Source organism: Mustela nivalis, assembly GCF_964662115.1.
Source record: "Mustela nivalis genome assembly, chromosome: 14".
NCBI lineage: Eukaryota > Metazoa > Chordata > Mammalia > Carnivora > Mustelidae > Mustela > Mustela nivalis.
The window spans coordinates 45,763,457-45,789,162 of NC_139033.1; the positions used below are offsets into that span (position 1 = coordinate 45,763,457).

The 25,706-nt window shown below is 42.4% G+C and overlaps 1 protein-coding gene across 2 annotated transcripts in view; it reads right to left on the reverse strand.

Moving 5' to 3' along the window:
• The window catches only part of KATNAL2 (katanin catalytic subunit A1 like 2), a 76,413-nt gene that overhangs the window by 20,760 nt on the left and 29,947 nt on the right, over positions 1-25,706 (reverse strand). The window contains exons 3-12 of one of the 2 annotated variants that reach the window (XM_082698218.1): positions 22,600-22,670; positions 19,771-19,940; positions 18,394-18,436; positions 15,073-15,190; positions 13,609-13,707; positions 11,223-11,321; positions 10,943-11,020; positions 7,414-7,512; positions 5,405-5,468; positions 5,088-5,206 (exon numbers count right to left, since the gene is read on the reverse strand). In XM_082698218.1, coding sequence (XP_082554344.1) covers positions 5,088-5,206; positions 5,405-5,468; positions 7,414-7,512; positions 10,943-11,020; positions 11,223-11,321; positions 13,609-13,707; positions 15,073-15,190; positions 18,394-18,436; positions 19,771-19,940; positions 22,600-22,670 — 960 coding nt within the window. The remainder of the gene's footprint in view (positions 1-5,087; positions 5,207-5,404; positions 5,469-7,413; positions 7,513-10,942; positions 11,021-11,222; positions 11,322-13,608; positions 13,708-15,072; positions 15,191-18,393; positions 18,437-19,770; positions 19,941-22,599; positions 22,671-25,706) is intronic. The other variant, XM_082698219.1, reaches the window with a different exon arrangement.

The following is a 25,706-nucleotide window of genomic DNA, read 5'->3' on the forward strand; positions in this document are numbered from 1 at the left end:
TATCACCAAGAAAAAAAAAAAAAAAGCCCCAATATAACTGATATTAAGGATGTCGCAAAAGCAGCATCTACTTAATGAAAAGTGGAATATCAGAACTTTTTAATAGAACCACACGTGTTTTTAAGGTGCTCCCTAAAGGGCATAGGGACTGAGAGGCTCTAAAAAACCAAACAACCAGTTGGAAGGAGAACCACATCTGGAGCCCATGTCTCCATATTGACCACGCCACTGCTCTTTCCAGTGCCAGAGAATATATAGAATTCCGGGTAAGTGCTCTGGAAGCATTAGTCTAAAATCTTCTAAAGTACTTGGAGGAAGTAAAATCATATGATTGGGGGGCAGGGAAGAGTGTTGAAAGATGTAAGCACCAACAGGTGTGTGCATTTGCTGAAGAGACCACTCAACTATTCAAGAGCATCAATTCCTAGGAGGCAAGAACATTAGGAGGGGAGGGAGGAACATAAGCCAAGAGTTCCCTATAAATAACTCTTTAATTGGACTAGAAAGAGAAACAAATGGTAGGAATGTGTCTCTGATTTAGAGGAAGACTCTGAAGGGCTCTCTTTATCTGAAAGCTTCATAGTAAAGATCTTGACAGCATGACCAAGATTTTCCAGGTGAGGGTCCTTCCAAGAGCTCAGAAAATAACTTCTGAAAGGACAGAAGATGAGATCTTTCAAGGTTGGCAGAGGTTATCTGTTTTCCTCCTGAAAACATTTTTTTAAATATCCAAAACCAAAACTGCATTTTACAGAAAATAAGAAAATATAAATATCTTCTAAACTTATAAGAAGATGCTCAAGTTCATTCAGAATTAAATAAATGCATATTTGAGCATCGAAATATTAGTTTCATTATCAGATTGACAAAGATTTTTAAATTGGGGTTCTACACAGTGTTGACCAGGGTGGGGGAAAGCAAACACGCACATCACTGATAGGTGTGCAAACTGGTGCAAAGCTGCTGTGAGGCAATTTGGCAATTGATGATTTTTTATTCTCTCTGACCTAGCAACTTGACTTCGGAGAAATGGTTCTACATTACTATGCATGCAAAGACATGTATATAGTGAGATTGTTTACTGTAGCTTTGTTCATGATAGCAAGAGACTAGAAACAACCTAAATGTCCACTAAGAAAAGACTGGTAAAATACTTTTTGGTATACTCAGGCAAGGAAATGCCATGCGGACTTATAAAAGAACTGTTCTGTGTATAATAGTTTGGAACAATAACCAAGTTATATTGTTGAGTGTGGGAAAAAACCAAAAGGTATAGAAGGGTATTGTGTTCTCTATGATTCTGATGGGTTCCTGTGTCATGTTGAGGTCTTTTATCCATTTCAAGTTTATCTTTGTGTATGATGTAAGAGAATGGTGAGTTTCATTCTTCTACATATAGCTGTCCAGTTTTGCCAGCACCATTTATTGAAGAGACTGTCTTTTAATTCACTGTATATTTTTTCCTGCTTTGTCGAAGATTATTTGACAATAGAGTTCAGGGTCCATATCTGGGCTCTCTACTGGTCTATGTGTGTTTTTATGCCAGTACCGTGCTGTCTTGGTGATCAGAACATAGGCAGTAACCTCTTCAATATCAGCCACAGCAACTTCTTTCAAGATATGTCTCCAAAGGCAAAGGAAACAAAAACAAAAATGAATTTTTTGGAACTTCATCAAGATCAAAAGCTTCTGCACAGCAAAGGAAGCAGTCAACAAAACAAAGAGGCAACCCACGGAATGGGAGAAGATATTTGTAAATGACAGTACAGACAAAAGGTTGATATCCAGGGTCTATAAAGAACTCCTCAAACTCAACACACACAAAACAGGTAATCATATCAAAAAATGGGCAGAAGATATGAACAGACACTTCTCCAATGAAGACATACAAATGGCTATCAGACACATGAAAAAATGTTCATCATCACTAGCCATCAGGGAGATTCAAATTAAAACCACATTGAGATACCACCCTACACCAGTTAGAATGGCCAAAATTAGCAAGACAGGAAACAACATGTGTTGGAGGGGATGTGGAGAAAGGGGAACCCTCTTACACTGTTGATGGGAATGCAAGTTGGTGCAGCCACTTTGGGAAACAGTGTGGATGTTCCTTAAGAAATTAAAAATAGAGCTTCCTTATGACCCGCAATTGCACTACTGGGTATTTACTCCAAAGATACATCCGTAGGAAAAAGAAAGACCATACATACCCCAGTGTTCATAGCAACAATGGCCACGGTTGCCAAACTGTGGAAAGAACCAAGATGCCCTTCAATGGACGAATGGATAAGGAAGATATGGTCCATATATACAATGGAGTATTATGCCTCCATCAGAAAGGATGAATACCCAACTTTTGTATCAACATGGACAGGACTGGAAGAGATTAATGCTAAGTGAAATAAGTCAAGCAGAGAGAGTCAATTATCATATGGTTTCACTTATTTGTGGAGCATAAGAAATAACATGAGGACATGGGGAGATGGAGAGGAGAAGGGAGTTGGGCGTGGATAACCATAAGAGACTATGGACTCTGAAAAACAATCTGAGGGTTTTGAAGGGACGGGGGTGAGGGGGTGGGAGGTTGGGTGAGTCTGGTGGTGGGTATTATGGAGGGCACGTATTGTATGGAGCACTGGGTGTGGTGTATAAACAACAAATTCTGGTACACTGAAAAGAAATTAAAAAAAATAAAAAATTATACAAAAAACAAAACAAACAAAAAACTCAGTAAAAGAAGGGTATTGTGTAGTATATTCCTACTTGTATTTAATAAGGAAGGAGATATGGATGAAGTTGTTGGTCTTAATATAGATACAGATAAATTTTCTAAAAGGCTGCACTAGCAGATTGTAGTAGTTGCCTCTAGGAAGAGGACTCAGGGGTCTATATTTCCTTTTGTACCCTTTTTTCTTCCCAAAAATACTAGTTATTTTTTAAAATATTTATTTATTTTAGAGAAAGAGAGGGAGCGTGATTCGGGGGAAAGGGAGAGAGAGAATCCTTCAGAAGACTCCCTGCTGATTGTGGATCCTGATGTGGGGCTTGATTCCAAGGACCCTGAGAGCATGACCTGAGCTGAAATTAAGAGTCAGCCGCTTAACTGACTCAGCCACCCAGGCTCCCCAACACTAGTTATCTTTTTTTCAAATATATGATAAAGGAAGGGGAGAACTGGGGGAAGGACTCATTTCCTTACCCTTAGAATCCTAACAAAATAATACTGAAGCAAAGGATAACTTTAGTTAAATAAAATGTTCACAGAATGGAGAATCCCTGTTAAGTGACTTTTCTGGTTATCCAACATTAAACAAGATAATTCTTTTAGTAGTTTCAGTCTTAGTAGTTTCAGTCTTCGTTAAGAATATTCATAAGAGGGGCGCCTCGGTGGCTCAGTGGGTTAAAGCCTCTGCCTTCGGCTCAGGTCATGATCCCAGGGTCCTAGGATCAAGCCCCACACTGGGCTCTCTCTCAGGGGGAGACCTCCTCTCTCTCTGTCTGCCTCTCTGCCTCCTTGTGATCTCTGTCCATCAGATAAATAAATAAAATCTTAAAAAAAAAAAAAGAATATTCGTAAGAGGGGCAATCGGGTGTCTCAGCCAGTTAAGTGACTGCCTTCTGCTTAGGTCATGATCCCAGGGTCCTGGGATTGAGTCCCACATCAGGCTCCCTGCTTGGCGAGGAATCTGCTTCTCCCTCTGCCTCTCCCACTGCTCATGCTTGCCCTCTCTCTCACTCTCTGTCTCTGAAATAAGTGAATAAAATCTTTAAGAAAAAAGAATAATCATAATATATTTGAATTTATTCTTCTCTGTCCAGGGAATATAATGTAATCTTTCTTTGAGCTTCTTGCAGTGTTTTGTGCTCACAGTTGTGAACACCACTTTTCATGACAGAAGAGAAATCTAAACTGATTCTGGGAGCATCTTGTAAAAGTTTTATTGTTCTTCAGCCCATAGAAATGGAATGTTAAAAAAAGAAAAAGTCTTCAGGCTGATGAAGATTTTATAGTTAGCTGGATTTTAACTAATTGACATCAAACTAACTAGAATCACATAGAACCCACAAATTTAGGAACAGGTGAGTTCCAACCCCACCTTTAGATGGGGTAGACTCAAAGAACAAAGAAACAGATGTCAACGTGGATTTCCACGAATTACAATCGTGAAGCGGTGATAAGAACTGTAAAAACTTATACATTTGAAGTAACTTGAGAAAAGAATCAAAGTAATAAATGATAGACCATTTTAGGTAAATCAATCCTATAAAAATATTCCATTATGACTTCCAAGGAAGCCATAATATTTTGAAAATGAATCATCCAAGGGAATGTAACTTAAGCATGATATTTTAGAGTAATTTCTTTTCAGAAAATATATAGTACTTACATTGACTTGGTATTGATTACTTTCCAGGCATTCTACAGAATTCAACAGTTTAACAGGATTTCTGAGAAGGACCCATCTTACATTGAGGTGTTAAATCATAAACAGATGTTCTCTTAAGGTGCCAGAAAGTATAGTAAAATTTTATAGTAAAAAATTTTGTATTATATTTTATATAAAATATATTTTCTATTTCTCTCCTAAGGAGAGAAAAAAACTGTAAAGCTATGGGGCACTGTGGAGGAAAGTTGCTGAGAGCATCTGAAAAAAGATAATTGTTTTCAATTGCTTGATTCTTTCTGAGGGTATCTAGTATAGGTACTAGCGTATGCTAGTAGCTTCTCGATAAATGTTAGCTGAATATACTGTACATGCTTAAAAATAAATGTTTCTTGGAGGAAGAAAAAAAATATTCCACTTCCTAAACAACCTTTGTCCCCGCTTCCATTCCTAAGCTACAGGAATCAAAAAAGCACTTCTGGTCACATCCCCAAAGGAAAGGAGATCATATTTTGCTGATGGGAACAGGATTAATATCTACATATAATAGTCAATCTATCTCCTGGGCTTTTGGTAATCAAAATCCAGGATAAATTCTAGCATACAAATACTTAAAAACAAATAAGCTCTAACATCATGTTGAACCACTGTATTCTGTTGGAGCTTATTGTAAAAAAATATAAAATCAAGAATTCCTACCCGAACAAGTTTTTCTGAATCCCCTCTCCATTTGCTGACAATGGTAGATGCAGAAATGTTAAAGAAGGTGGTTTTACACTCCGTGGCCACAGCTTTAGCCAGTAAGGTCTTTCCTGTGCCTAGAGACACATGAGGATAAAATGCGAGTGACCCCTGCACTCCGTTCCTCTGCTCACAGATAGAAGTCAGTCTCCCAAGTGGAAAAGAAGGTGGCCACCCAGGGGTCCTTAGCCCCCCGCCTGAATGAGGACAGACAGGCCAGCTCACCCTCGGCATCCACACTTCACATCAAGTCCAAATCAGAAAGATTCCTTTACCTGGAGGACCATACAGCAGTAGACCTTTCCAGGGCGAAAGGATTCCTGTAAACAGCTGCGGATACTATGGAAACAAGGAACAAAGATGAGGTTTGGAATCAGTATGTCAGCCGGCACACCCTCAGCACAGACAAATGAAGGACGCTGGGGAGAAACACAGCACAACGAGTCAGGTCTTCCTTTTGTTGAGGCTCACTGCTTCTGTTTACATCTGATTTCTCCCCATTTTACTTTCACACTTAATAGCAATGCCCGGCTTAATTTTTGTGGCTTTTAAGAGCAGTATTTGTTTTAAGGAAAAGAAAGGCATATGTAGGTACTTTCCTTCTCTGTTACAGTAGTTATTTCCTACATACATAACATCACTTCTCCTGGAGTTCTGTGTACAGGGTATTTGGCAATCTTTGGAATGTTGTGAACCAGGAATGCCCTTTAAGGTAAACACTAAAACCAGCCAACAACGGTGTATGCGAATAAAGCACAAAGCTATGGCAAAGCCTGATTTAGAAGTCGGGAACATTCAGTGCTGAATGCCTTGTGAGACACAAACTCCAAAGAGGACATGCATGGACTTCCGTATTCCACAAACTTCCATGATTCTCTCCCATTAGTTCAAATCCAGACAGTCGGGGATAGTAAGTAGAGCTGATAGAGAACAAGGGAGAAGGAAAAACGATACTAAAACTGTAACTAAGCTCCTGTTTTCTTGCTGATGCTGTTGCCAAAATCTCCATGCCATCACACACAAAGCTTATAACACCATGGAGATGACATTCCCAGAGCTCCAATGAGATGTCCATCCTTTCCCGGAAGACTTGTACTGTAGAGCCACTCAGAGGAAAGAGTGAATAAATTTCTACTAAATCTGAATGCCAGTATATTTCTTACCTCCCATGTCTGAATACAGGAAGAAAAGGCAGGGAGACCATCCAGATTTACTGATTTTTGTCTCATTAGACTAGAAGCAGCCAAAATTTAGGGTCTGCATTCTTATCTCAGTGATAAGAATCAATAGATTAGTCAATACAACAAATGTGTTATCTTGACTGCGGGAGATCACAGAAAATGGCCACAAATTAGCTGCAGCTCCTTCCACCGAGAGAGTATATTTCTCTGACACTAGAATCTGGACTTGGCCCTGTGACCTTGGCCAATGAAACATCAGCAAATATAAGAAGAGACTTGAAAATATAGGAACTATAAGAAGAGACGTGGAAAATGCTGTTGGAGTGGCACCAGCCCTTTCTTGCTTCTGTCTGGGAAGTCTGTGCCACCTTCCTGCCTGCTGGGGGAGGAGTGACAAGTCTCAGTCATCCTGTCTACGCCAGCTTTCCCAGGCTCCAGCCCAGACTGCCTCCCGCCACCCAGACTGCCTACCAAATGCACGACGTCTTGGGGTGGTCTGGTATACAGCCACAGCTATGGGGTACACAGACCTTCTCATCACCACACTTGCAAACCCAACATGGAATGTCTTGTTTTTCTGTTTTCCTTCCTGTTTCATGAACTGCTCCGCACAAAGACTTGTCAGGAAAGAGCAGTGAGCATGATACAATGGCTTTCCTGGCCAGTGCCCTGGAAGGGGCTGCCTGGTGTTTACAAAAAGTCAGAAACAGAACCCTAGATGAAGGGGGTCAAGGGGGAGGGCGATCTGTAGAAACAAAGTGAGAGGCCCTCTCCTACAGGAGGCATTTCTACTATAGTAAGTATATTTTTAGGGAGGCAGGCTAATTTGAACCAATCTGTAGGAACTGACAAGTCTTAGATCTAAAATGATCACTTGAGCAGACCCCGCCTTGACCCAGTATGTAACAGGATTTCGAACTGCCTGCAGTGGACTGGGCCTTGGTACTTCCATGTTTAACCAAATATTGTGACACAGCCCAAAAGTTAAGGCGATGACAGAAGAACATCCTGTCCTCTTCCTGATGGGTGTGTGACAGTGTGACATACAGTTTGTCTGGTGGACAATGAACAGAAACCACCCCCAAGAGGCTTCCCATCCTTACCCTGATAGGGTACACAACAGCTTCCTTGACTAACTGCTTGGCTGCATCGAGTCCAATAATGTCATTCCACTTTATGTTAGGATTATGGAGATAAATGTCCTGCAATGCACATTTGATCATTTTGTTAAAACTAATGTTTTCCTCCACAGCTGTAATAAACACAGGAGCAGCAGAGTACTTGACTTATAATGGGGCATAAAGTGCTGGTGATAAAAACTCTTCATATTAGATATATGTGTATATATACATGGTAATTACGGGCTAGTTCACCAAAATGGATGCCATGAACACATTCAGTGATTTTTTCCCCCAAGAGGAGATTGATGAGATAATACAGTACTTTTAAGAGGAAACAAAATCTCCTAACGATGGACTATACCTGTCTTCAGTCAATAGCAAACCATGCTGATTTATGACTGTAATCAAAGAAGCTACAGAATGTGCCTTCAAATTACACTGGCTTTTACTGCAAAACAGAGTTCTGAACCAGGGCCTGGCCTCGCCTGCTCCTTGATCTCACAAACGCTTTTTTGTGACCTAAGAGATAATGCTCCTCTGAAACCAATGTCTCCTTTCCCCCAGTGCTCCCTCCCTACTTCCCATCAGGAGCAATTGCTTCTACAAAATCCAAGGAAGCCAACAAGCAAGCAAAAGTGCGGTTTGCCCTCTCCTAGTGGAACCCTGTAGCCACCATCCGGGACAATCAATTAAGGCAGCTTTTACTGATAACTACTTTACAGTTTCCAAACTTCAGTTCCACAGGACGTCTCAGAACAGCCACTCAGGGCCTTTCTCAGTAGAAGCTGTTCCAGGCGTAGTGAGTATCAAGAGTCATATCAGAAAAGGCTTCCTTTTAGAAGTCACTTTGAGTGACTGTAGAACAATCTGGTAACTATTTTTATATTCAGTTAATTTTTTTAAAGATCTATTTATGTATTTGAGAGAGTTTGTGTACCTGAATGGGGGGAGGGGCAGAGAGAGAGAGAGAATCTTCAAGCAGACTTCCTGCTGAGCGTGGAGACCACCTCAGGGCTCAATCTCTGGACAGTGAGATTATGACCTGAGCTGAAACCAAGGGCTGGACACTTAACCTAAGCCACCCAGGCGCCCCTATATTATCTAATTTTTAAATAATACATAAGCATGTTTTAAAATATAAAAATACGTTTTTTCAGTGTTGGTGAGATGTTATGTCCCCATCCCTGTCCCCTGTCCTCCCACATCCTTCCACCATGCCTGATCACTTTTATTAGCAAAAGTATTCATACGAGTGATTTTGGTAGTGCCTAATAGGCATAATCCTGCGATACAGCGACAGAGAAAGGACTCCGTCTTCCAAAAAACAAAACAAAACAAAACACAAAAAAACAAACAAACTTGGGAGAGCGCCCCCTATCTTTATATTGTGGATCTGCAGGCTAGCCTACTTCCCGCTCACATTCTTTTTTTTTTTAGATTTTATTTATTTATTTGACACAGAGAGACAGCAAGAGCAGGAGCACAAGCAGGAACACAGGCAGGGGGAGTGGGAGAAGGAAAGAAGGCTTCCCGCCATGTGGAGCTCAACCCCAGGACCCTGGGGTCATGACCCATGCTGAAGGCAGAAGCTTACTGACTGAACCACCCAGGCATCCCCCCCCACACATTCTTATTACCACAGTTTCTTAGGAAAAGCTTGGCACAGATGGGGGATTCATCTACCTTGGAGTTCAAAGCATCTGTATATCAGAGCAGTATTTCTTGTCCTCGTCTAGAGCTGATAGTGAGTTCCACATAGCAATGTTTAATTCCCTAAAAGGAAGTTCCTCCTTATAGTAACAAAACTTATCAGTCATGAGGTGGTGATCTCCCCATCACTGTAAACATTCAAGCAGGGACTGGATGATTACTTCCCATGGTACTGTAGAAAAGATGCCAGGTGGAATCATTTGGGGCCAGTTCTACTCTACAACTCTGTCATCACCAGTCATGTTGTCTTTTTGCAGAAACAGTAATTAGACTATTGATTTTTATGGGCATCATTTTTTTTTCTCTGCTCTCCTTTGCATCCTAATTACCACAGCCTGGCTCCGACCTCATCCTCTCTCACTGGTAATAACTTGAGAGCTGGTCTCCTCATCTCCATTTCTTTGCTCTCCATCCACCGCACTGTCATTAGGACACACTAAAAGCACATTTGAGCATCCCGTTCTCCTGATGGACACCTCTCAAAGATTCCCCATGTCCTACAGGCCACTTCCAACCGTGGGCTAGCACTCACTGTGCCCCTTACCCAGAAACTGTGACCTCTCTCTGCAGCCTCCTTTCCCACTGCTCCTTGTGGCTCATTTGGCTAAAAGCTGTACAGTTTTGCAGGCATGTTGTTTGACACAGAACCCTCCACCCTCCCTCCTGTGCATTTCCATGTGCCTGTCTCTTGTGTATCTTCTTCCCTAATGCTTTGACACAAAATACCCCTCCTTTTGTTCTCCTTACCCATGACATGAGAGACTCTTGTAGGCAAGGATTGTGTCTGATTCGTTCATCTTTGTGTTTCCACCCCCCTGCTTGATAGCTAATAGGGACAGGAAGAGCTGCCAAAGAGAACAGCCAGAGCTAGGGAACCCTTAATCACTGCAGACAAGCTGTGCATCTTGGAGCATATTAAACATCTCTCGGAGTCTGCCTAGGTTCTAGTCTTTCATTAAATATGAGATTGCTGGGTATCAGATAAGTGCCCTGTAACTCAAGAAGGTATTCTGTTCCCAAGGAACATGTTCAAAGTCATATGGCTAGAAAGAGAAGGATAAAGAAATCAAATCCAGCTCAACTGATTCCAGAGCCAGTGTCACTCACCAGGAGACTTCACTGCTTTTAAATTCTGGAGAGTAGGGAGGTAAGTGGGGGAATGGGGTAACTCGGTGATGGGCAGTAAGGAAGGCATGTGGTGTGATGAGCACTGGGTGTTACATGCAACTGATGAATCACTGAACTCTACATCTAAAAGTAATGATGTGCTGTATGTTGGCTAACTGAATTTAAATTTTAAAGAAAGAAGAAAATTAAATAAATTCTGGAGGGTAAGCTTAAAAATCAGTAGTCCACATGATAGGCTCTTTACTACTAATCTTGTTTTTTGTGGAAATTTCCAATTATGAAATCATCAGACTGCCAACATCTGTGTTTCTAGACTTTGACTGTTGAAACCAGACACAGGTGTGCTCTTTCCTTCTCTAAGAGGCTTTCTTTCCTTAACTCTTGGCTCTGCTCTAAAACCTTTCACCTGTCCCTTCCCTTCTAAGTCTTTTTCCCTTTTGGTTTTCTTGGCCTCTGTAGTGAGATGGTGGGCTTTTTGTATTGTAATTTTATGATTCTATAATTTATTTATCATGCATTATTGTGCCTCTAAACAATATGAGTGCCTTTGCAAGTGGGGGCACTTTATAAATAAATGATCATATTTATTGTTATTAATAAAAGAAGCAGCCCACAATGCTCCAGGAGCCCCAATCCGCCTCCGTAAATTTGTGAATTGAATATCAGATCTTACCCGGCTCACCACGGCTGCCAATTCTCGCATCTCACTATTCATGCCAATAAATGCACTCAGAGGTTTCAACAATCGTTCCTGATGGTGGGAACAGAAAGCTTTACGTTACAATATTCCTCATAATTTAGAAAGCGAAAGGGGGCATGGATCTCGGTGACATAAGTGTTAGCAGGCTGCTATGACCTTCGATTTGATCTCAGGGTTTCTCGGGACTCAAAATTATCTTTCTGAAGTTTGTCTGGAGGTTGGCAGTTTGCAATGTCGCATCTTAGCCACTTACTGAGGGGTCTGGGTTACAGTCAAAGCTGTTCAAGCCAAGTTCGCTGGTTGCTCCTTTGATGGCATCTGTGAGCAGCCCTCGGAAGTCAACGATTTGGCCCTGAAACGGAGTAATGGTTACTTACACCATTAAGACATGGGGGAAGACTATCCCTGATAGCTCAGCTTCAGTAAATCAAGACACATTTATGTATCTTGGTATGTAGGGCAAACTGAGAGGGAGGCCTTAAAAAGGACCTGCACTAATCATGAATGAGATGATTTCTTCAAGTTGGACACTCTAGAAAAGAAAATTAAGTTGCAGATAAACCCTTCAGAATGAAGTTGTTTGAATGAAAACTCACAAGCATTTTTCTGACACCATGCCCTCTGCTTCCTTCCAGGTCTGCCTCCCCTCATCGTCTGATCCTTTGAAACATCCCACACCCAGGAAGAATCCACTGGCACAAGAGTGACAATAGCGTCCACTTACTTACAGTCGTGTACCTTCTCTACTCAGTAGAGTCCCAGGTTACAAGTGGCTTAAGGCCAGAATTCAAACCCAGATGTCTGTCTCCCATCCTCCCCGTGCCCCTTGCTGTCCCCACAAGGGACAGGCCGAAAGAAAAAGCAAGGATGCATGCAGAAAACAAAACAGTAACAGCAGTAGCCAGCACACACGGGTATATGTGCAGACCTCCATGTTATACACCGGGCACGAGGCTAACACTCTCCGTTCAAGATATTTAAAGCAGGCACTGATTATTTCCATTTTCCGGAGAAAGAGAAACAAGGCTTGGAAAGATTGAGCAACTTGCTCAAGGTCACACAGCTGAGAAAGTCTGAGAAGGGTTTTGAACCTAGGCAAACAGACTAGTGCCTTTAAGAACATGCCTACTAAATTTGTAGGGGGTCCAGGAACGCCGAAGCTAGGGACCCTAACATGGCCATGACAGGCCCATTTTGGAGATGGGCCCCTGGCCATATACCCTCATTCAGTTTATGAACATTTGTAGTGCTAGGGAGAAACCCATCTGCATTTTAAGGATACTCTCTTCAGGACACTTCTGCTGGAAAGAGAATTTATGACCAGACTCCTTCAAAGGTTAAGTGCTGGGTTAAGGAGTCCCTTCCTTGTGACCTGATCAGAAATGACTATTCATATCAACACGAGATGTTCATGGGAGAAACTAGGGCCACAGAATTACTAGGCCAAAGTGACTCAAAACACAATGACACTGGCAGAGGTAAACCGGGAAGCATTTCTCCGCAGGAGGCACTGATCTGAACGCATCATCTCCAGCGATCACCCGTATCACCGAGGCCCTTCCAGGGAGCCACTGGAGGCCAGTGAGAGCTCCTTGACTTCCAGGGAGATGCTCCCAGCGCCCCCTTCAGGCACACACAGCCAGAGTCTCGTTTATCCAAGAAGAGCTGGCCAGAGCTAAATCCAACGTCCTGTAGTCTGAGAACTTGCCCAGAGAAAGAACAATGGCTCTTACAAGGAGTACAATACAACCCCGGAAGTTACAGTCAAGAGAAATCTGTTGATGTTGATACTGCTTCTTCTCATCCTCAAAGGACATGTGTTAACTAGCCTTTTGCCTCCGTCTACCCAGTCTGAGTCTTTTCTGTCTGAGCCGCTCTTATTGATGGATCAAGACATGAGGTTCATTATGAAAGGGGTAGAGCTATCTCTTAGGGACAATATCCACCCTGTTTCTTTTTTATTTTTTTTTTAAGATTTTATTTATTTATTAGACAGGCAGAGATCACAAGCAGGCAGAGAGGCAAGCAGAGAGAGAGGGGAGAAGCAGGCTCACCACCAAGAAGAGAACCCGATGTGGGAGATGATCCCAGGACCCTGGGATCATGACCTGAGCTAAAGGCAGAGGCTTTAACCCACTGAGCCACCCAGGCACCCCTATCCACCCTATTTCAACTGAGGTTTCATGGCTCACATGAAATGACACTCAAGCCTAGAGCCACACCTCCAGGGAGGAAAGGGGCCACTACTAGTCAGGTACCACACACAGAGAGGAAGAGAAGGATGTGTGCACCACCATAACTCCTTCAATAACCCAGAACACCAATGTTTCCCATTTCAGTCCCACGACGTTTAAGCTGACCGTGACATTAGAAGCCAAACCCCTGAGCTTACAAATAGGGAGACTTGAGCTTCTTAGAGATGGGGCTGTTCCTTCAAGACCATCCATCCAGAAAGGAGATTCAGACCAGAACCCCAGGGCTCAACCCCCCAGCCAGTGCTCTCCTCAGCTCACCTCACAGCCAGGCTCTGACCATTCTGTATTAGCTTTTCTATTTGACAACGATAACATTTTTTATTTTCGTTTTTAGAAAGAAAAGCAATTTCCCATTTTGGTGCTATGTTCATGAATTCTACTTACTTTTTGTGGGCGGATGTTTTCTTCTCCACCGCCTTTGTTGATTCCTGATATGCTCAAGCCAAAGTCAGCACTCTCCGCGTGGGAATTACTGACAGCCTCCTGAAGAAAGAGGAAGACAGTGAGAAGTCAGCCGTGGAAAGCAAGTGACAGATGCCGGCGGAAACTGCCCATTCCATCATCCAAAATTCACACATTGGCTCTCAGTTCAGTGAAAGGAAACCCCGTGTGTAATTGGGCCACTTCTGTGTAGTCCCAGCAAGATGAATTCACTCCCTGCCTGAGCCGTGTGGAAGAGCTGTCAGTGGAAGCCATGGGCTCCAAGCAGCTTTTCCAGTGAAGGAAACCATATGGTGCCTCAACCCAGACCCACTCACTGACTTTTCTCTTGTGACCAGAGGTGTGTGATGTGGGAGGGGCTGAGTTCAGAGATGGAGCAGAGCTGATATTCAACCCGCCACCTGTGGGATTCTCCTGCCCCATCTCACCCCCCTCCCCTCCCCGCGAGGCAGATTACACTGGCCAGGAGTGTACAACCTCTTTGAGAGGGAGAGATTCCTTCCGTCAACTGAATTTCATGATTAAACGCCTTTCTATACCGCCAGGCATCTCTGACAGCCATTCTTGCCATTCCTTTTCACAATTTCTTTTTTTTTTTTTTTTTTCAAAGATTTTATTTATTTATTTGACAGAGAGAGCTCACAAGTAGGCAGAGAGGCAGGCAGAGAGAGAGGAGGAAGCAGGCTCCCCGCTGAGCAGAGAGGCCGATACGGGGCTCGATCTCAGGACCCTGGGATCATGACCTGAGTTGAAGGCAGAGGCTTAACCCACTGAGCCACCCAGGCACTCCCTCCTTTTCACAATTTCACTTGGTTTTCTTTCCTCTGAAACCTGGTATGTTTGTCTGAACCCAAGAGCTTCTAGGTATGGATCCCTGAGTCAGGAGCCATTGATCTCACCCCCTGCTGGGCTCTTGCCTTTTCTCCCCACCCTGTTCCTGAGATGGTCCAGTGTGTTGGTCCAGAGGGGGACCAACCATGTGTGCTTTGGAGAAGCCCATGGAATGGAGGAACCATTTCTGACTAATCTTTGGCCTCATCCTGGATGTGCTTTGGGACAGGAAGACTTGTCACCTATAGTTACCTTAAACGGGATGATAAAGCATTGTAGCAACCAGGCCCCCTGCTCTTTCTGGGTCCAGGGCTCACCCCTCAAAGCCTGTCATCCAGGACTCTGACTAGGGGGGTAAGGCTAAGGGGAGGAAGGAGACCTCCCACTCAAATTAGAAGACATTAGGAAGACTGGAGATTTGCCTGCGGTTTTAATCCAGAAGAAAATCTACAATTTAACACAATCACACAGCATTTTAAAAACATATGTCCTTGAATAAATAAATGTGACTTTTTTTCTTGGAGCAATTTCTCAGCCACCTATAATTTTACCAACACCAAACAAAGCTGTCCAGACCTGTTTCGGATGCTCCTTACGGAGGGATTTGGCATCCCCTGATTTCCCCGCTGTGGTTCTGGACCGTGGCCTCTGCTGACTGATCTTGGGAAGATTTTGACAGCTGTCGCTCATCACTCTAGGGGAGGGAACAAAGACCTTGGAGGAAATTATCTTAACCACTTAACTTGAGGTAACTAAACAACTTGTGTAGCACCTTAAAAAAAAAAAAAAGGCATTCTGGAAAGATAGGCCTATGTGCCCCAGTTGGGGCCTCCATCTGCCCTGTCCTTCCACCCCATCCGTCCTGGCTCTGGCTTGCTCCAGGCTACCCCTTGGGGTTCTCCAAGACCAGGCTAGAGTGTCCACCTCCTCCCAGAGACCCTTGACTTCCTCTTCCTTTCCCCACATGCCACCCAACCCCAGCCCTTCTGCACATAGCTCTGTATTTCAAGAACACATGGCTTCGTAAGCATTTCTCCAACATTCCCACTTCCCTTAAAGAACAGTAGCAGACCAGGGGGCAGGTTGTGGGGAGATAAGAGAAAGCCTAGGGATTTGCCAGTGGTTTTGGTCTGGTGTACGGGGTGTACCTAGAGGGGATCTGCGGAAGGGAAGCAGACCTTGACTCATCTCTTTTGTCACAGATCTTCACATTTGCAAAACAAATGTTCACCAAATATTGTTCACTTAAAGCAAAACAAATCAATGGGGCTGGAAATTCAGACAGTGGCTGCCTCTGGTGGAGATGGGGAGTATTGGCTGGAAAGGGAGCCTATTGGGAGGCCGGGGGTGTTGGGGTGTGGCACTTAGAAGAGCATATATGGGTTTGACAGCATGTGTGTGTATATATGGGTTGGATGGCATATATGTTACAAGTTTTACCTACATCAATGCAAAAGTAAAATAAATTTATACATGAGGTCCTCACCATGAGACCTAAAATTCAGTACTGGAATATTGTTGGATAGGAGATGGAATCAGAGAGAGGCAGGACTGCGTGGAGGGCACCCCATAGCAGAAGTTGTTTAGTTTTCTCAGTTCCTTTGTCCTTACACGTGAGATGTGTTTGCAGGAGTTTCACTGGAAGCGTGTCTCCCATGTTCTAAGGGGTCTCAGAGAGCAGCTATTTCTCCATGTCTTTGCCGAGAAAGAAAAAGTTATTTGTGTCTAATGTAAACAGATGTTTGGCCAGCAAGACCGCCCACACCAATGATACCCTCAGTGTCCATATGCGATGACCCCAGAGTTCACCCACAAGGGTGAGCGTCCTAAGAGGTGTATGGCATTTATTTTTCATCTGTAAATTAGGAATAAAAAAGCCTGTCCCTCGGGCCTTTAGCTGGCACAAAAATGAAATTATCTAGGAAATGAATACCAAACATTTTATAAGTGTAAACCCTTATTAATAGTATTGATTTAAATGAAGTGAGGTTTCATATATTTATATGTATATATATATGTATATATATATATATATTTGCCTAACGTCATTGCAGGGCTGGCAACTGGAAGTCTGATTCCCCACTCTGATTTCCCTTTAGAGGCAAGTGATTCACAGATTTGCTTTAACACAATCAAAGACAAGTGCTTAATGTGCAGAGCAGCGTGATTCATTTCCTGTCAGCTCTAATGATTGTAGAATTCTTCCTAATATGAAACCAAACTCATCCTACTGTAACTTTATTTGCCACTCCCAGGTGTGCCCTGTGGAATTCTACAAAGAAGGCTCAATCCTCTTTAGAGAGTGAAGACCCGTTCCATGTTGTTCTAGGGGCACCTCCTCCCCAAGTCTTCCATTCTTCAAGCTAAACATCACCAGCTGCTCCAGTCATTTTTAAGACTTAACCTTGCTCTGAGAGTCATCCTCATCCTGGTCACTTTTCCCTTATCCACTGTCTTCTGACCAGAACAGTCACCTCCCACTCTGTGGACACTGCATTTCCGCTGAGGCCGAGATCACACGGGCAATCACATCACTCTGCTGACTCACACTGCATTTTTGCTAACTCAAATTTCTAGGTCTCTGATTTTGTAATGAAGGAGCTATTTGTCTTAATCTTTGGTTAGAGCTTATACCTTATTTCGTTCAATTTCATCTTGTTATTTTGGGTTCATCTTCCAAATTGCCAAGATTTTTTGGCATCCTAATTCTGTTACCCATCCCATGAAATAACCATACCTCCCCTAGATCATGGGCAAATCGGTACACTGGGAGCTTGCTCTTTGGTGTGAGATGCGCAAATTAGGAAAAGGTACTTTCATTTGTTAATGGCCAGTCTCATGACACAACCTCTCATTTCAATATCTGTCTTCAATTATAAAATTATAAACAGCATTCATTACTTTCCTGATTATCCTTCCTGACTCCAGCCATTTGAAGGCTGACCTCTATGGTTGCTGTGTACAAACACTTACTCAGAGAGGAGCTGCAGACACCTAAGCTGCCAAGCTCCATCCCTAAAGAGAAGCAAAGTGCTCAGAAGACACTTGCTCATGGAATGTTCTGCCACATAGGAATGCTGGGGAAGTTCCAGGCGTGAGTGGCTGGAAAATAATCAGAATCCAAATGCACGCCAAAGCTGGCCCCTTAAAATGCTCCTCACCATTTCCGTTCAAAAGTAATTATTGGGGGGTGCTGGGTGGCTCAGTCAGTTAAACCTCTGCCTTTGGCTCAGATCATGACCCCAGTGTCCTGGGATGGAGCCACGCATCAGCCTCCCTGCTCAGCGGGAGCCTGCTTCCCCCCTCCCTCTGTCTGCTGCTCCCCCTGCTTGTGCTCACTCTCTCTTTGTCAAATAAAATCTTTAAAAAGTAGTTATCATTAATTGTCAGAGTCTGACTAGCTTTATGGAAACTATAAATAAAAGGATAACACTTTGATCAAAACAATAAAACTGTTCCCAAAGAAGAGCACAAAACAAAGGTAGCCTCAGGCAGAACACTACTGAGAGTATTATCATGAAGCATGCACGGGGCCCTCTACATGTGGGGACCTCACTTTGGGTCAGAAACTTGCTCCACGTTGGTGAGTAGCAGAGCCAGGAATTGAACCTGGATCTTTTCCTCTCTGAGGTCTGTACTCTTCATAGCACAGAGCTTGGAAAGAGCACCAATGAATGCAGTTAATTGTGATAAAACCAGGAGAACCAACAGACAGTGACCCATATCCTGGGCACCTGTGACATGAGAAGAACCCATGGCTGGGCCCACCAAGGTCACATGACCATAGTCTGCAATTGCTGGTAGACAGACATGGAGCTGAGCTGGAGAATCTTCTGGAAAGGGGTCCCACAAACTCCTAGAGTTGGGTTGACTAAGACGAATTACCATTCATCTTACCTTCTGGTCTTCCCTCCACTTCTTTGTGGTAAATTATTTTCCACTGTGTCAAAACAAATATTGGGAGGAAAAGGAAAGTTAATTTTTAAAAGAAAGTGATTTGTCAGTAATGTTTGTCCTCTCACATCGTTTTTAAAATTTGTGTTACAGCCTTGTAGAATCTGGGAAGTCAAAGCTATTCTCACATAGAAGTGAAACTACCAGCAAAGAGAAAGAAGCCCATGTTTGCCAAGAATTTCCACACAGAGGAGGATCCCAAAGCCCTCAGATATGAAATGTGTTGGAAACCATGAACCTGGTGGCGACCTCAGTGTGGGCCAGGTGATAGTAATCATTTCAAGTTTTCATGAACTTGACACCATTTTGCTGTGGTCTGTGGGACACCAGGGCAATTCCATGGAGACTTATCAATTGTACTCTGCCAATTTACCTTAAAATAAACACACTGTGCCCAGTATCCCAGGAGACTATGGTTCCAAGTTAGATCAGAACAGAAATCTAGAGAGTAGATTGTGTCAGCGATAGTCCTAGTGGCTCAGTGGTTAGGCATCAGTGTTTTCTCTGCCAAAACCCAGATCCAACACTCAGCCAAGGACTTGGGAGCTCTGAACGCTGCACTGGAAAGGAACTCACATAAAATATCCCCTCCAGCTAGGAGAATCGCCCCCGGCTATTTTTAATCGACATTCCTCTCAGTTTCCTGGTCCCCACATGAAATGTTAAAGTCTGTGGCTTAACAAGTGCCTTGTAAACAGGACAATGATCTCCCTTGGTTTATAATTACTTCCCCCACTTACAGACTTCTAAGTCAATGCTACTACAAAACATAGGGCCCACACTTTAGATCTTTCCTCCAGCCAGCCTCCTTGACTGCTAACCTATACTGGGCTTTACATTCTATTGATCATTATCTGGATTGATGGCTTTCAAAAGCATTTCATTATCTATACATGAGCTATTAGCTTCACCAATACTCATTTTCATGTTATTTTCAAGATAGATAATAGGTCTTCCTAACAACAACAACAACAACGAAAAAGTCTTCTATCATTTATCCTCTTCCAACAGTTCTTTTCATCTCTAAAGAAATGAAAGTAGTGTTGGTCTTCTAAAAAGTACCTGTGATACACTGGGGTTTTGCTCTCCTTGTCCTAAAATATATAATCCTTGAACAAATAGCAGCATGGCTCTAGGGACATCATGGCCCAGACAATCACACTGACGTTATCTGTATAGGATCTACTAGAGGCTACATGGTCTTTCTGGTCTATTCTTTCAGTGCAGGGTGGCAGTAGCATCCATCTGGGGACACAATGAAGAAGAAACACCAATCTTAAAGATGAGAGAAAACCTTATTTCTAGAAAATAGCCATGTACCTGTGTCTGATGATGCCTTTTTGACAATTTTGGGGTATTTCTGAAATTTTACAAAATAGTAGCTCTCATACTCCATCAAAATAGTTTCAAGGTCAATGTTGTCACAAACTTCAAAGCGTCGTAACCCCAGTTTAGTTTCTTGCTCCAAAGCATTGGCTGCATCGATGTATCTGGCCATTTCACAGAAGAAAAAAGCAAAACAAAAGAATTGACTCTGGGTGAAATGAATAAAGCCAAACACGCACGACAAGTCTAAACATGTTCAATACAAATAGTAAGCTTATGTTAAATGGTACATTAGATGACAGTAGGATACATAATGTTCACCTATAGAGTAAGAAGCCCCACATATGGTAAAGACATGCACGTAGTGTTTTTCAAAGCAGTTGCCTCGGGAAGTTACATACTTACTCTAATGAGTAAGTTCAAAATGTTTTTGGAAGTGCTTAAAAGTCAAATAAGGAAATCAACTAAGAAAATGTTTTATGCTTTACCTTTACTCATTTTTAGCCTAAAGTGGGTATTTGCCCAACTCAATTACCTCTTTATTCACCAGCACTCCTTTTAGATAACATCGGGCAATTGATAAACCCAAATTCAACCTCAAGAGGCAAGATCTGCCATGATTTTGAAGCAATTGAAAAGGGTAGGTTTTGAGTTTTGAAGGAAATTCTGAAACTATGTTGATCAATATCATTGAGGGAAAGTTAGCATAAGAAGACATCATCGGCTTGGATGTATTATTCCTGGTAGTGTTTTCTTCAGTCACACGTGACACTAGCACCAGACTGGGGATGTAAGGACTGTCTTCACCGGGAGTTCTTCACTGTCATTTTTAACCTGTTCAGTTGTAGGGCCGTCCAACTTCGGTGGTCTTAGCAATAAAAGCAAATGCTTTGTCTCACTCTGAAAGTGGAAAGACTCTCCAGGTCTTAATCTTAGCTCTTGGCTTCTTATTGAAACCAACAACTCTCTCCTGAAAAGTGTGCAGATATGCACAAGTTAACATACAGTTTCATCCAAGGACCTCAGATTAAGAATTCCTGCTGCAGGACAGAGTTCTTGCTGTTTGGTTCCAGTCTGGGAAAGTAGAAGAAAACGTTATTTACTATCCTCTCTTCCCTGCCCCAGATTCAGATCAGTTGGAAGCCTGGACTTTCTTAAACGAGGTGGCCATGATTATTTCCGGTGACCCTGTTAATTTTAAAGACATTGTAAGTGTCAATTGATAGTCGACCTCTAATCTTTCTGTCTACCTAATTGTTCCACTTAGCTCATGTCCTTTCTTTCTTTCTTTCTTTTCTTTCTGTCTGCACCTGCTAGAACATCCTCGTCCGTCATGTCTCTCTATCCATACTTCATACATATTCCATCCTCCATACATCTTTCAAGACCAGCTCGCATCACCTTCTCTACAAAGCTTTTTCTGATTGTTTATTTCAATCCACTATAATCTATCCTCTTTGTGAAGATAAATTCTTAGTATTTTGTTAAGGGCAGGTCTACTTTTCTGGAAGTTTACTTCTCATCTTGAGAATCCACTCATAAAAGTACCTTAACCAAGGGATTCTCAGGACAATGAGCAACTCTAGTCGAGTTTTCATGAATGCGAGATGCAAGGGGCCATCTTGTGGCAGATAGGGGAAATGCATGCTTTGTGAATAACAGTAAGCACTGTAGCAGAAGGGATAACTACGCTGACTTTTCTTTGTTTTCACAGTTCTTCCTGATACAGTGCCTTCGCTCGGTTGACACCTGGGGCTGGATAACCCTGTTGTGGGTTGCTGTCACGTGCATGGAAGGATGTTTAGCAGCATCCCTGCTCTCTCCCCCCAGGTGCCATTGTGGCAGTCAAAAAACGTCTCCTGACATTGCCAAATGTCCCCCAAGGGGCAAAATTACCCCAGTTGAGAACTGCTGCGTTTACTTGAAAGTTCAAGCCCTAAGCCTAAAACCCAAATATTTTCTTCCTGGCCGAGGACTGGAAAGAAAGAAAACTCAAAAGTAAATAGTGGATGAGCTCTCTTCCTCACAAAACCCAGAACACCTTCAGCCTTCATGGCAAGGGCTTGCCCGTTTCTGAATCAGGTTGGTGGCCAAACTCAAACGCTTCCCCATTTCCTCTCCTGCCAGTTAACAAATGGCATTACACAGAAAAGAGAGTCAAGCACAGGTCATCAGGTAAATGTGATCCCTTTATTTTGAGGGAAGGAGAATTGAGGACTAAGAGCATTATCTCTGTGTAGATACCCAGCAGTGGGACCCGGGGGAATCTTATTTGATAGGGCTGAAACCTGAATGGGAAAGGGAAGGTATTTCAGGAACAGGGTAGCTTTGTTAAAATTTTCAAATGCGTAATGGGAATAATATCTATGTAAATGAGGCAATAAAAGTCTGTGTCTGTGTCTGTGTTGCTGAACATGAGGGCATCAGTAGGCAGAGCACAAGGGATTTTTAGGGCGAAGCTATTGGATATGATACTGCAATGCCAGATCTATGACATTACACATTTGTCAAAGCTCACGGAATTCTACAGCCCAAGAGTAAACCCTGATGGAAACTATGGATCAGCTAACATTAATGTATCAAAATCGGTTCTCCAGTTGTGACAAACGTACCACGCCAATACAAGAGGTTAATACTAGGGGAGACTGGCTTGGGGGATTCCCAGTAGGTGGGAACTCTCTATACTTTCTGCTCAGTTTTTCTATAAATAGAAAACTATTCTAAAAAATAAATTCTATGAACTATTTTGTTAAGTGTGTATCTGGAAAAGTGGGGGTCAGGGAAAGAGGATTCACCTCTGTAAACATTTGTAATGTAACATACCCTTCTTGTGTCAAGTAATGCAAAATCAAAATAAGGAGATTTTTTCGCCGTGCTTCTGTCCTCATCTCGCACTGTGAACAAAAAGGAAAATTTAGATGGGATGACAATGAGATAGAACACTCTTTTTAGAGCAATAAACCGCTGAAGGAAAATGTAACCTGTCAAAACCAAGAAGCATGACTTAAAGGCTGGAAGGCAGTTTGAGGTCTCTAAGGATATATAAAGTTATTTTCCATTGTCTTCTTCTTAGAGCTGCCTTCTCATTTGCAAACTGAGGGTATGATGATTTCAATTAGAATTGTACTTTACTAGTCAACTTCTTACAGCCAAGCTAACTGGCATCTGATTGCTCCAAACTGCAAAAAAGCAAATTGATACGCTCCTATTTGGGCCAGGTTCAGGAGAGTGATGGTAAAGAGAAGCTCATGACCTAGAAACCAGCTCTGACATCACAGGTACTCACCTGATACGACTACTTCACTCAAAGTCCCACCCGGTCCCAGCACAAATGGGGCACAGATTCCAGTAAGCCATTCAGCAGGTGGCCACACAGCAAAATGCCCAGATTATCCACTAAGAGTAGCAGAGGTCAGAAAAGGGACATTCCTGCATAAATGCATCTGCACATTTTTTTAGGGTTCATGGGCTCCATTTAGTTATCGGGCATCTCAAATTTCCCTGAAATGTATTCGTAAAATACCTACTTTCAGCAATACCTCCCTGACTTGAGAATAGCTTATCTAACATTTTTATCTAAGGGGAGTACAGGTAAGAGCTGGATAAAAACAAAAAAGGCCCGAGTGGCCCAAATCATATCATAAAAATCTATGTGCAAACACTCAGCTCACAATACATACAAAAACTTTTCAGATATGCATCCAAAGCTTCCTAAAAATTAATGTGATGAAATTAAAATGTACATATGACTGTTTAAAATTCAAGCAGTACTATAAATCATTTTTCTTCTTACTTTGCTTTTTTACTGTGCAGAAACATATCTAACATACAACGTTCCATTTCAGCCATTTATTCATACAATTTAGTGGCATTAAGCTCATTTACCTTGTTAGGCAACCATCACCACCATCTGTCTTGGGAGCTTTTTGATCTCTCCCAACTGAAACTCTGTATTCATTAAACAACGAAGCCCTCCACCACCACCACCCCATCCCCTTAATCCCAGTGACCACCACTTTCTTTCTCCTCTCTATGAACTGGCCTATACTAGGTACCTCATGGAAGTGGACTCCTACAGTGTTTGTTCTTTGGTGTCTAGTTTATTTCACTCAGCAAATGTCATCAAGGTTCATCCATGGTGTCATATGTGTCCAATTTTTTTTTCTTTTCAAGGCTGAATAATAGCACTATGCATTTTTAAGGAAAACCAATAGTCTCTGCCCCACTCCTCTACCCCACCCCCCATCTACTCCCTAGAGGCAACAACCTTAACTACTTTAGTTGTTTCTGCTGATATTTACCTCTGTGTTTCTAAATATATCAGTGTTCCATGATACATGAATATTAGGCATTAACTAGTCACATCCTGTTAAGGTAGATGAGAACTAAGGAGTCATCCAACTTCTCCCCCTACCCTGCCACTGATATCAGTATTCCAGGATTCTATTATTAGAACCATGTAAACAGTGTTCACCACTGAGTCAGAAAGTACTTTTTCTTTCTGCACATTGTTTTTCTTGGAATGAATAATTGCCTCATTTTTTTTTTAAGCTTGGTTACTCTTCTGTATACCTATTGCTAATTTTCAAACACCAACACACCTCTAACGGCCCCTCGTCACTTTCCTCACCATCAAATACATCTGAAAACGTGTCATTTACACTCCCCTCTAACCCACCAAGACTTCCCTTCAGTGCAATAGAATTGTCTCAGAATTCATGACAGGGAATTCATGACAGAATTCATGACAGAATTCATGACAGGGAATAAAGCTTAGGATTGCTCATTGCTCTGTGGCACTTCTGTTGCTTTAGCAACACGTATATTTTATTTAGCAATATACGTGTTGAGCCCCAATCTAAGATATCTTATAGTTGGTCACACTAACAGTATGAAAGCTTCTACAAAAAAATCTTACACTATCCTGATATTAAGATTTTTATCACTGGCAGTATTCGCTCACCTTTCTGAAGATGTTGATACAATGATTCTTGATAAAGACTGAAGCCTTTTGAATTTACCATATATAATAACTTTGACTTTGCTGGTCAAAACCACCCCCCAAACCCCGCCTTTTTTGGGGGGGGAATCTGATTTGCCTTGCCTCTAGCGCCATCTAGTGTATTAGGAGGGGAAGCACTTCATGAAATACAGGTCAGTTCCAAATTATTATTTGCATAATAAAGATGACAATCACAAAATTCAGTCTAAATCAAGTTTACAAAATAAAAATATAACCACCTGTTCAATAAGCAATAGTAAAAGTGATAGGCTATGTTTCTAAATATACAAATTCTCAAGTTCACACTTGGGGTTTAGATTTAGAATTTGAAGAGTCTAGAAGGTACTGGGTGATCATTGAGTCTCAGGAACCCAAGATCCTGATAAATTAAGAGATTTGCTCAAAAGCCTGTGGAGTTGAGATTAGAACCCAGTGCTCTTCTCCCCATCACTCCCTCCCCTGCTCTTACCCCCTCCTCGACCATCCCCACCCCTACCCCTTCCCATTAACCACAGACTACAGAGAAGCTGCTATTTTAACTTGCCAAAATCCATCTGCCAAATTTGCTAAAATCAAACAGTCATGGCTACCACACAGTCTTTCTTAGCTGACCCCACATAGTAACACATGAATGGTGTCTCTTACAAGAGCCATGAGAGCCGTGTCCATTTCCAGAGGGACTTCACTGGATACTGACTAGTGCCATTTCCAACTGGACAATGTTTTGCAAACTGTGGGGTGCTGTGCCCATAGCAGGGTCAGTGATCAGTGGCTGCTCCACAGCTGTTAGTTGCTTTGTTCATGTATTTCAGAGTGTCTCCATCCTTCACACTGGAGGCATGCACTTCTTCCTAATCTAAACAGGCAGAGATGCACCTGTTCTCTTATGAGTAGGATGCTAAGATTAGCTAAGGAGCATTTTGTTTGT